The 12,274-nt window shown below is 35.0% G+C and overlaps 1 protein-coding gene across 3 annotated transcripts in view; it reads left to right on the forward strand.

The window, feature by feature from the left end:
* Positions 1-12,274, forward strand: part of CCDC141 (coiled-coil domain containing 141) — a 57,534-nt gene that overhangs the window by 21,182 nt on the left and 24,078 nt on the right. For all 3 annotated transcript variants that reach the window (XM_053982642.1, XM_053982641.1, XM_053982643.1), the window contains exons 9-17: positions 594-735; positions 3,012-3,131; positions 4,337-4,528; positions 5,402-5,578; positions 7,040-7,219; positions 7,996-8,121; positions 8,713-8,901; positions 9,172-9,351; positions 10,134-10,283. In XM_053982642.1, coding sequence (XP_053838617.1) covers positions 594-735; positions 3,012-3,131; positions 4,337-4,528; positions 5,402-5,578; positions 7,040-7,219; positions 7,996-8,121; positions 8,713-8,901; positions 9,172-9,351; positions 10,134-10,283 — 1,456 coding nt within the window. The remainder of the gene's footprint in view (positions 1-593; positions 736-3,011; positions 3,132-4,336; positions 4,529-5,401; positions 5,579-7,039; positions 7,220-7,995; positions 8,122-8,712; positions 8,902-9,171; positions 9,352-10,133; positions 10,284-12,274) is intronic.

The raw sequence follows: 12,274 nt of genomic DNA on the forward strand, positions 1-12,274 counted from the left end.
TGCTTCCCTGATATGATGGTTTAAGTTATAATGCAAGCCACTGTTTTGTAAATTGGTGGGGTTTTTTCTCCCATTAAAATAACACCTGTAAGGAGAGATTGACTTAGAATGTATATGGCATTCTTTTTATCAGCTACTGTAAAAACACTAAAATATTTTAGACTCCAAAGAAAACATTCTTTTTAAAATAGTACTGGTATGCCATATATTTTCCCTTTTAAGCTCTTCCATTTGTCATTTTAGTTTTTAGATAATATAGCTAGATTGAAAAGAGAAATTAGCTATTTCTAAGTGAATCAGGCTATGTGTCTTTTGAGAATTAATGTATCTGTCTTGTGAATCAACCTTAGGCACTGGTGACAAATTATTTGTTTGGAAATTTCATTCCTGTGTTTTACTAATTATCAATTTAATTTGGATTAATTTTAATATTTTTCTTGGTTATTTTTCTTCTAAGAATAACAGTTTAAAATTCTTAAGTTACTCATCATACAAATCAACAGAATGATTGTTGTTTTTTTTTAAAATCATAATCATCCTTTATGTTGAGCAAAAAAATAGAAATAAATGACAGTTCTACTTTTCTATTTTAGCTCTTGGGTGGCAGGAATTCAGAAAATGATGGAATATGTTCAAAACAAAGTAGATCAATTAAACAGGCAGTGTCCAGATAACGAAGAACTTACTTTGAAGAAACAACAATGGACTGCCTCGCTTGAAGATCATCTGAGTAAGGTATATCATAGATTCACAGAATGGATTAGGTTGAAAGGGACCTTAAATAACATCTCATTCCAACCCCTCTGCTATGGGCAAGGACATCTTCCACTAGACCATGTGGCTCGAAGCCCCATCCAGCCTGGCCTTGGATGCTTCTGGGGACAGGGCAGCCACAGCTTCTCTGGGCAAATTGTGCCAGTGTCTTACCACCCACATAGTGAAGAATTTCTTCTGTGTATCTAATCTAGACCTACCTTGTTTCAGTTTGAAGCCATTATCCCTTGTTCTGTCACTCCAAGTCACCCTTGAGCTTTCTTATAGGCCCCTTTAGGTACTGCAAGTGTCTCTTATAAAGACTTCCCAAAGTCCCCTGCTCTCCAGGCTAAACAACTGCAGCTTCTCAGTCTGTCACCATAGGAGAGGTGCTCCAGCATTCTGATCATCTTTGTGATGGTTATTATCAGCATTGTAGCACATCTTCTTAGTGCATTCATGAACAGTGCATTGTATTTCCATAATTTAGCTATAGTGAATATTGAAGTTGAATCAAATAATAAGTTTTTTAGAGAGAGCACAGTTGTAGTTAGAATGCTGAATTCTCTTATCAACACAAAGAAACCAAAAGCTGTTCTGAAAAATTGAGCCATTTCCACAAGAACATTTTACCAGTGATGTTCAATTAAGCATGAATTTGCTTGGATAATGAACTATTATAATTTGTTCTTTCAGAAAAGTGAACAATCAGTCCTGTGACCCGTAAGCAGGTTTCTTATACTGCTTCTGTCATCTGTTTTATGTGGCTGAAGATAAAAATAAAAGTGAGGCAAGAATTGACGTTTAATAAGCACAGTGACTGAACCACAGCAAATTTTCAGTAAATGTGAAGGAGACTAGATTCTATTAAGGAGACTAGATTCTGTTCATTATAAAAAATTCCTTTTGTTAATTAAGGTATTGATGCATCAAGGACATGATAACCTTCTTTAAATGGTTGAATGTCATATAGTACTACAGACCTTCTAAATGACTTGTCAGAGATGGAATAGACAAATAGCTCCTAAATAAGTTTCTATGTGTAAATTCAAATTAAAAAAGTATAGTCTTTTAGCAAGCTTCATACGAAAGAAACCAGGAGTGGAGATGAGAAAAGTAAATCAAATTTAATGGCTGAATAATTAAGTCTGCAATCTGATATTTTGTATTTGCATTATGTTTATAATGAACTATTATCAATCAAATGTGAATTTAATTTGCTACAAATTGGCCCTTTTCCATAACATTTATGTTTATTGAAATGATGTCACTATGGTGTTGTGAATCTTAATTTAAAAGTTAAATTATAAAGGCAACTTTTACTTAAAATATAAACCTTAATTTGAACATAAGGTTTCAATGTGCCATTTGCTCCAATCACTTTGTTCCCAGTCTTGCATTAGAGAACATTGTGTCATAACACAATTGTTCATTGCAGTAAAGAGTGCTTATTGCTATATTGTTACCAAGCAATACACTTTTAATCCCAATTCTCTAAAGCAAAGTATCCCAAGGAATCTGGTGCCAAATTCAATTGTCCCTCAACCTCATATAATAAAATTTGAACCTCAATTGGCAGCCAGTTCTTAATAAAAATGTTAGATGTAAATTCACATGTCTAATAATAACTATGTGTGCTGTGTCTGGCATCGTCTGCCTGTGCTCTTCCTAATCTGTTTTGTTATTATAGTGCATACATAATATCTTAGTGACAGTGGAAGCAAATTCTGTACATGTATCTGCACAAAAATAGGTCTCTTGCCCTGTCAGAGAAGCTTTAAATGTGCTTTCTGGAACAGAATCAAAATATTTCTGCTGGGGCTATAATAGCAAGATTATAATGCAGTTGTGCCATATTGAAATCACAAGCCTCAGATATTTAGGGTAAAGGAAAGCACTGTCAATAAAATAAGAGCAAACAAGAAGAGGTTTTCATCATGCCTGTTGAAGAAATAGTAGAGTTGTCTTCTTTTATATAATTTCCATCTTTCTCTGAGTATACATGATATAAAAGCACAAGTTCTATCTTTTCTTCATTTCTTCTCTCCATCCCACCATTTGGGGTTGAGAAGTGTGTGTGAACAGTGTGGTACAGTTGTCATTTAGGTTTCAACCACAACATTATGCCCAGAAACATAATCTACACACCAACAGAGAAGTGTTACCTCATTTTTTTTTCTGTAAAAAGTGGTATTTTATACTGGTTTATGATGTCTATTTATATAAATTAACCATGTGAATAATACTTTCAAATAAAGGTGTCGCAATCAATTAAAAAACTCGCCCCGATGCTCGCAGTTGGAATGGAGATTGGCTCGTATTTGTGTGAGTCAGAAAGAGTTTTGAATAAGCACCTTGAACTGGCTAAACAAACAAAGGTAAAAAACCTTTCAATAATGTTGAGTGCTTTTAGAAACAAATGTTTCTTGTATACAATTCTAAATAAGGTGAGAGGCTGAGAGTTTCTTGTAAAGAAAATAGGTCTATGGTTTGTTTTAAAACTGTAGTTAATGAACAAAACCACAGATAACATTACAATCATTAAATCACTGGTTTTCTCCACTATCTCTATCTCACCGTGTTATTTGTTACTGCCTCAGGATCCTCGAACCAATTCTCGGTAGGAAGACTCTTCAAATGTGGATTGCTACGCCTACGTGAGGCACCAGGTTTAATAATTGTCTAGACAGCCAGAGTCAGAGAAAAACCTTCTTGTGGTTTATTGTGCCAAATATAAGGGATGCATTGGCAAAAAAAGAAAAAAGAGAAGCTGTGAAGAGAGCTGTAAAGAGATCATTGGTCATGTTGGGAGTGCAGCCATTTGATGAGAGACCTGCAGCGCTCAGCTCTGTCACACGTGAGGCTGTTTTTATCCAGGACCTTTCCCAGTCCCATAGAAGCCCTGCAGTATCTGGAAGTGGGGTAAAACCACTTGAATGCCTTCCACAGCCTCAGCATAGGTGCATATTTCAGCCTAAGCTGAACAACATGGCAGTGTGTATTTTAGGAGTATCATACATATTTTCAGTACTTAAAATTCCATTACTCCTGCAGAGCTCCTTTTTGTTTCAGGCAACAGCTTATGGGGTCCAAGAGATGGATCTGTACAGTACCTGTGGAAATTAAATTCACATTAAAACAATTCTGAAGAGCACATAGTAACAAAATCTCAGCAGATAAGCAAGAACATATTTTTATTCCTCAAGACCTTATAATAGTTTTAAGTGTCTTTTCTGCCAAAATTTTGCATGTCAGGGTGTCACTTTTGTTTGCTGCAGTATCTACTTTGCCTTGACAGATATATACACTCTTATAACTCTACACCTCTTCTAACTATTCCTTCTGGGGACTGTGATATGCTAGCTTTCAAAATAACTATTTCAATAACTGCACCTATCATTTTTAGGAAAGAAATAGATATTTCTGTGATTTAGTCTCCAAGCTAAATTGAGCTCTTCTTCAAGCAAGTAATTAAATTATACATAAAAAAGCAATCCTAATGAAAATTAACAATGTGATGTCAATAGTCACAAGTCCTTTCCAGTCATTATACATTTTTTTTTCTATGTTTCTACCTTCAAAGGAAACTTCATGTGAACTGAGAGCAGCTGAGGGAATCATCAAAAATATGGAAGAGTTGGAACCTGAGCAGGTGGCAGCTTTTTCTAGCAGAGCTGACTTTCTGAATAAAGAGCTGAAAAAAATTGAAAAAAATATTAGTTCCAAGCTAGAAATTCTAGAAACTTATGTGGCCTTTTTACATTCAGCTGTAGAGGTATGGATTACTTATTTATTCTCTGACTAAACTGTAAAAATCTTACAACTGAAAAATTTGCTTCCATTGTAGGAAGGATTGTAATTGATTTAGATTTTTCTCCTCTCTGCATGTGCACTCTCATTATATACATGATAAAAATGCTTCTATATAGGTATTCTGAATATTAAATTTACTGATTTGCTTCATATAACTTTTAAAAATGTCCTATGATATGTTCATAGGGATCTTTGTTGCTGTCTTACACTATTTCCACTGACATGCTAATTCATATGATTGTTTTTAAAAATGAAATGAAAACCAGCTCTAGCTCAAAGCATAATCAATTCAATACCAACATAATTTTGGTAGTTGTGCTAATGGTGTCCAGGATAGATAATTTTCATTTTTATTTGGATTCCATTTTAAGATTCTACAATATGGTAGCTGTTCTTTAATATTTAGAAAAAAATATTGAGGATAGCATGGAACCTATCAGATAACATTATCCATAGGATTTATTTATTGCATGATAAACTACAAAAAATATTGTATTACATCTACTTCTGATTATTGCTAACTTCAATTACTTCATATTAAGCAAATCAGTGAAAATCAGTGCATTGATATACTGGTACATAAAATCCATGTAAGGATATGTGACAGAAATTGAGCTAATTACTGCCAGCTGTCTGCTTGCCATCTACCAGTGGGAAAGTTATTTAAAACTATTTTATTGTTTGGTGTTTGTAAATATTTTAGGGACTCCTAGATCTTAAAATTAAGAGAAGACTCAGAGGGTGCTATTCAAATTTATCATATCTCTATAACTTCTGGTTATAGCACCTCAAAGTTTGATTTGTTTTTTTGTATTTATTTGATGTCTTTCTATAGGTGAATGATGATATTAAAAATCTGAAGGAATTCTATAATTCAAAACCCCTATCAACAAACAGAGAGACTGAAAACAAAATTGCAATAGAGTCAGCTAATACTCAGTGGCAACAGACTATAAAGAAGACTTTTTCCACCCAAAATATGGGTTGCTATTTTCTTAATTTAGTAAATGTGGTGAGTATGATCTGATAAACCATACTGAATATTTTATTCTTGCCTGTGATGAGGTCCAATCCTAGTTCTATGCCTGATGGATTGTGTACCTGGTTTTAAAGGGGCTAATGCTGATATTTACTTTCAGTAGAAGAAAGTATTTGAGTTCTTATGGTAATACGAAATGTTTTGTGGTTAGCAATGACAGAGCCCTTATTGACCCAGTCCATGCATACAAATGTAATACATTGTCATATCTGTTTTTTTCATATTGGAAAGCAGCATATACACAAGTAAAATATTAAGTTTATTTTACTTCCACTAAGAGGCAAGGAGTCTTTACTGCCTGAGCGTATGGATTCTTCTAAAGAAATGGATGTTAGAGCTGCTTCCTTGCAGACAATCTTTCCCAGTGTCTTTACATTCTGTCCAGCAGCCACACTGCCTAGGCATCCCTGTTTAATTTCCAACAACACTTCATGAGGTGATCGTTTGAGATGTGCAATCATTCCCTAAGCTACACCTCCTAAAGTAATCCAAATTAATGAGGTCAGCCTGAATACCCAGCTGTTCTTTCTGCTTTTATAGGACACACTAGGGAGCAGTTAAGACATTGAGCTGGGAAGGGGGAGGTGGTGTTGGTAAACTACAGCAGGGTGCAAGGTGAATTGGAAAACCCAGCCGAGGGAGGGAAGGTGCTCAGGCTGTTAGTGCAGGGTGTGTGTCCCAGCTGGATGCAGCCAAGCAAAGGTAAGACAGAGTAATGGCAAAGTCCCTTAAAATCTTGACACATCTTCAGACATTACCTCCCTAATGACCTGGATATGTGTTGTCACCATATTTTCTACTACTCTGTTCCCATGATACTCCCAGATTGTAGCTTTTAAATATCTGGAAGATACAGATCATACTAGTAATTTACAAAAACAGCTTCTCTTAGGAAAAAAAAATAATTAAATGGGAAACCAGAAATGGCATTACCCAGTTTTCTGGTATTTCTCATAGAGATTATACTGAAAAGAGGAAAAAATACCAAATATTCAAATACTAAACACTTTATCCCTCCTGCACTTCAGTGATGCTTTGTTTATCAACATAAAGGGGTGATCTTTTCTTCACCTACTTTCTTTTCCAGTTGCTATTTATTCTCCAAAAGGCCATTTTGGGTAGTTCTGTTTAGTCAGAAATTCTTTTATTTTGTCTGAGTGTGAAACAGACATTAGAGGACTATAATTCAGTCATTACTGAATTATGTTCTATGTTTTAAACACCAGCTTTATATGTCCTCAGTTTACAAATTCTGTCAATCTGTGCCTATTTCTAGACAATATTAAGGGAAAAGTGTATTCAAAAGTATAAAATTTTTATTAAAAGTTACATTAGAATAGTTGAGGTTTTATTAAGCTTTATTTAAAATTATGAAGTTTTAATTGTATGTTATAAAAATATGTGTGGAAAAAAATGTGTCTGTTTATTTGCCAGGTAAATGAGAGTTTAATATTAGAAGTAGAAAAATCAATAAAAGTAACAGAAGATATCATTATTAATCTGAATAAAGAAAGGAAAGAGCTGACTGATCTTTGGGCAATCTGGAATTTTAAAATTACTCAAGTAAAACCCATCAAGCAACAGTGCCAGATATTTAAAGAACAACTAAAAATCGTAAGTAAAATAGCTAGGAAGAAAGCAACTGTGGCAGATATTTCTAGATTGGTATTAGCTTTTCTGTGGCTCTCTCATTAACTATTATAGGTATTATTTAAGAGTGATGATCAGTAAGATATGATTCTTGTCCATATTGTGTTCTCTGTTGCGTCATTCAGTTGTCCAAACCATGAAATATTTTTGATCTTTTTTTCCCTTACTCAAATACATACAAGTCCAAGTCTCCACTTCAAATTCTACATTTTAATGAAGTTTAATTAATGCTTTACCAGCAGTGATTTTTAAATTCTTTTTAAAAGCATCATTTTTTGGAGACTGAACAGTTGCTAAACTCAACTGCGTCCTAACAGTTAGTAAACTGAAGTCCAACATTGTTCATGCAGAAAGAGGACTGAAACCTTCTTGGCACAGGGAGAGTGTGCAGTGTTCTTTAAAAGATGCACTAGCTGGGCGAGTAGCAGAACCAGAAACACCAGCTAGGCTTGTAGCTGCTGTGTCTCTAGTGCCACTCAGCAGTACACCAGCACATCTGTTATCACAGAAATCGTGTGTCTGTGGTCTTGCAGTCCTGGCGTTCGAGTCGCTTTTTCATGCTGTCTTAAAGATATCTTATCACCCTTGTCACTCAGAAGGTTTATGACAGAGAGGCTTTACTGACAGCATTTGGGTGCCTGGTTTGAGGAAGTTTTGTTACAAATGTAGCTTTGACTTTAAATTTGGGTTTTTAGAACTTATTGCAGTTAGAAATGCTGAAATTTTTGATCCTTTTTTAGACTACCCATGGATTAGAGATTCTTCAGGAGGCCCTCCAGCTTTCAGTACCAGTTGACCTTGGAAGTGACCTTTTAATTGTTTTGGAACTCCAGAAAAAGCTGAACCAAATGAAACCACACTATGAGGTAAGAAACCAAGCTAATGGAGTGAAGGGTACATCAAATTCTCTTTTTGGTCCCATAAAGATCCACACCCTCATTAATGCCAGACAGTCTGTCTGGGGTTGAAGTGTTTTATGTTTCACAACAGCTTTCCAGGAGGAAGTGTTTGTGTGTGTTTATAAGGTAGGGAAGAAGAGAGTTTGCCTTCAGTGTCCAGAGAATATCTTGTGCTGTGTTAGCTGTGTATTCAAGGGACACACAAGCACTGGGCTGGTGGAAGTACGAGGAGAGCATCAGCTCCAAGCTTTTGAATTTAGAGCAGGTCAGAGGCTGAGGTACATCATAGTGGCCTTTCTACCTCCTGTGAATACTGTCTCTGAGTTTGAGCAATTCACTCTGCCATTGTCCCTTAATTATGTTTGACTTGTTTTTATGCAAGGCTGGGTGATGGCTGAGATTTGTGCCTACCAAAAAGTACAGAATGTAGTGGTTTAAAGTGCAGGGCATTGACTTCTTCCCAAGGCAATTTAACATTGTTAGGTGGTAATTTCGTCAAATATAAAGGAAAAATTGCAATGTTTGTGCAAATTGAGTAACTTCTCTGATTTTTGTTAGCAACTGAATGCTGAGCTTGAGTACCTGACAAAATTATTGGAATTACCAAGACAGAAGGGATTTCCTGTGAAAGAGAATTCTGAGAGAATAAGTGAGCTTATTAATTTCCATCAAAGAGTAAAGGATGCAATGATAGAATATGATGAGATTTTCAGCAAGACAGTCAAATTCCATCATATTAAAAAAGAAGTGAGTATAACATTTTAAAACATACATTCTTCCCATTGTAGTTAAAATCTCTTTAGTTTTGGTTGCTGTTGCTTTTCTTTCCTTTTCACCGGAAAAATAAGAATAATCAGCCTGGTGATCAGAATTAAAATCTTGCATCTAAAACTGCATGAAATGATTGAATTTAAAACTCAGCTCTGAAACCAATTTTAATTACTTAAACTGAAGGGTAAGGGAAAAAAATTAAGTTATTTTAAACAGACATTGATTTTTGGTTTTTGTATGTTTCAGCTGGAATGTCTATCAAAATTAGGAGAACTGGATATTCCTGAAATATATGGGGACCCTGAAAATGTGCACCAAGCCAAAGCCTACCTTGTGAAGTCTCAGGAGAAACATGCACATATTAGACAGCTATATACTCTACTTATTACCCAGGGAGTGGATATCTTGTCTACAGTGCAGCAACCTGTGAGTATAAGTAGAATGATTTATGAAATCAAGGATAAATATGAATATTGGACTTATCTGGCTGAATTTTAGATGTGCAAATATGTATTACTACTCTGAGAAGAATACAGAGAGAGCCTTAAGGAAATCAATCTGAAAATATTATTGCTTGGAAAAAACCACAAGCCATAATTTACTTTAGTTTTGTGAAGTTCAAGGCCCTGATTGTGATTCCTTGAATTTTTGTAAAGGTTGCTTTGCAGATTTATTGTCCTATAAAGAAAGGATAGCATAAGAACAAAAGAGAAAATGTAGTAACAGTGTTACCTTATCAGTGGATTCAAGAGTGATTCACATGACAGGATGGATATAATTTTAGAAAGGAATTATTTATTCAGGGAAGAATTTTCATTGTCCAGTATTCATTCACTTACTAAGAAAGCAAGGCTTTCCTTATGATTTGGCTAGGTCATTCATACTGGCAGTCTGCTCTTCAGATATCATAAAGTGATGGATGGCTGAAAGGAGCTATTCTCCAGGTGGCAAAGGACTGGAGTAGGTCACTCCCTCTTTGCTCAGAGAAGACACCATGTTTAGGTTGTGACTTTGACCCAAAACTACTCCCCAGACTACCAGTGATTGAAACTGCCATGTCCTTGCTCTCCTTCCAGTGGAGGTTTAATAGTTTACTCTAGCCCATTGTGGCTGGCTGTGCATGTTCTTCTGCCTCAATTATTTTAATTTTGGACTCGTTAAATCAATACATTTCCTGAGACTGATAAATTTGTTTCTTTCCTCATTAGAATTGCTTGAATGTTTCTGTAAAGAATCTGAAGCAAGAACTTGCTAGATTTGAATGTGATAGCATAAACTGGAGCTCCAGAGCTGATAAGTATGAGGAAGAACTGTCACAGTATTTCCAACACTGTACCACTCAAGAAGATATAAATGAGGTAAATGAGATGAATCCCAACTCATTGAATGACTGTTAAAAGAGCTGTTGTGTTCTGGAATATACATTACTGTTTACCCTTCCCCTAAATGCTTCATATATATACAGAAAAGCAGACTTTCATTTTAGCAGCAACCTTGGATCAACGCAGCAGCAACAGTAATCTATGTTTCATGGCACTGCTGTTCAGGATTCTATCAAGCTGTTGGGCTGGCAATAAAATGCTTCCACTGTACCAAGAGGACTGGAAATAGAGCAGATATGTTTTCTTTAGCTTTCAGTACAGTCAGCTTCATCTGAAACATGAGTCTGCATAATTTTTTTTCTTATGAAGATAAAGTTTCAAACAAAAGTAGGAACTGAACATATTGTGGTTGTCAGGACATTGGAAAGAACTTTCAGTATTTCAATGAAATGTTCAGAATAATTTAGTACTAACATTTTTTCAGAAACAAAATATATACTTGAAAACTACTAGGAGGAAAGGAAATGTTTATGGGCACAAAAGATGTTAGAATTAGCATTATGGAACATAGGAATAATTACTCAGGTAATAGGACTATCAATGTAACATCTTCGTAGGCCAAATACAAATGAATTCACAAATTAGAAAGCTACATTCATTAGATGTCACTAAAAATTAATTTAGGAAAAACATTTCAAAGAACTAACTTTCCCAGACAGATACATTAAAGTAAGAGGCTGATTGATGGCCTCTACACTTGATGTTCTGTAGATTGTACTCCTCTGCATCAGTGGATTAATGTTCCCTGTAGCATGAAGCATATGTAATAAAAATACAGGACACTGAAAGTTATATATTCTTATTTTTATCTTTTGCTAAGTAAATCCACACCTATGTAAAGACACACTGTATTTTCTGAAACTCACTAAAGAAGAGGTGACTGAGATTTTTTTTCCCAATTATTTTTAATGAGAAAATCATTGTTTGGGTTTTTTTCTTTTTAAAAGTATTTTGTGTGTTTGTGAAAAGTATCCATTTTCACAAAAAGATAATTTGAAATTGAAAATATGTTTTCATCAGGAAGGTTTCTTGGAATACGAGTTGCACTTTGGTTATAAGCTGAGGGTGTTTCACATTGGTCTTCTGTTTCTCCTTGTCTGATGGTAAGATGTGGAAGGAAGAGGAGGTGGTTAGGAGAAGCACTCTGGCAGAGAGAACCATGCTGTAGAAGAGAATAAAGCATGAACTATCTAAGAAATCCCACTATACTTCACAGTGTCATGGCAGAATCAGAGTATGTGAGGTTTGAAATAAAGTGTTCTAGGTTTTTACGGAAAACCCCCCAAATTTGCTAAAGAAAAGGAGTCTGTATGTAAGGCTGGCCCTATTCACACACACTGTTAAATAAAAAAATCTCTTGTTTCTGTCCTTTGGTTCTGGGACCAAATGTGACTCCCTTCTAAAGAAGAATTATTTTTCTATTTTTATTGCTTGTTAGACTACAAGGGAAAGCACAAAGTAGAGGAAAAAGCCAATCTTCTGTCTCTCAGATTTAGGTGGGTTACTCACCACATACCATATATGGCAAAATGTATCTTTTGTCTTCTGATGGTTATTGGATACTCTCTTTAAAATAACTGCATAGCAATTACAGTGTTCACTCTTAGGGTTTTTTGTTTATTTTCTATTTCAGCTGGGAAAGCTATGTTGATTTGTTAAAATCTGTCATCCCCAAATCTAATTAAATCCTGTACATAAACTAACTGAAATATACTAATTTGGCATGTGGGTACCTTGTCTAAACTTACAATTTATTTATTATCTACTGTGTCTAAGCAAATAAATATTTCATGTGCCAGCAGCAAGCAGCAGCTGTTCATGGCTGTCACATAGTAAACAGCCAACCAGATAATTTAGTAGTGATTTACCAGTTTACAGAGCAAAGTTTAAAGCAGACTGAAAATATTTGGGATTCTGCTGTAAATACTTACATTAATTTATGTTTGATGTGATTAAGTGTGTAAATA

This window comes from Vidua macroura, chromosome 7 (assembly GCF_024509145.1).
Source record: "Vidua macroura isolate BioBank_ID:100142 chromosome 7, ASM2450914v1, whole genome shotgun sequence".
NCBI classification, from domain to species: Eukaryota; Metazoa; Chordata; class Aves; order Passeriformes; family Viduidae; genus Vidua; species Vidua macroura.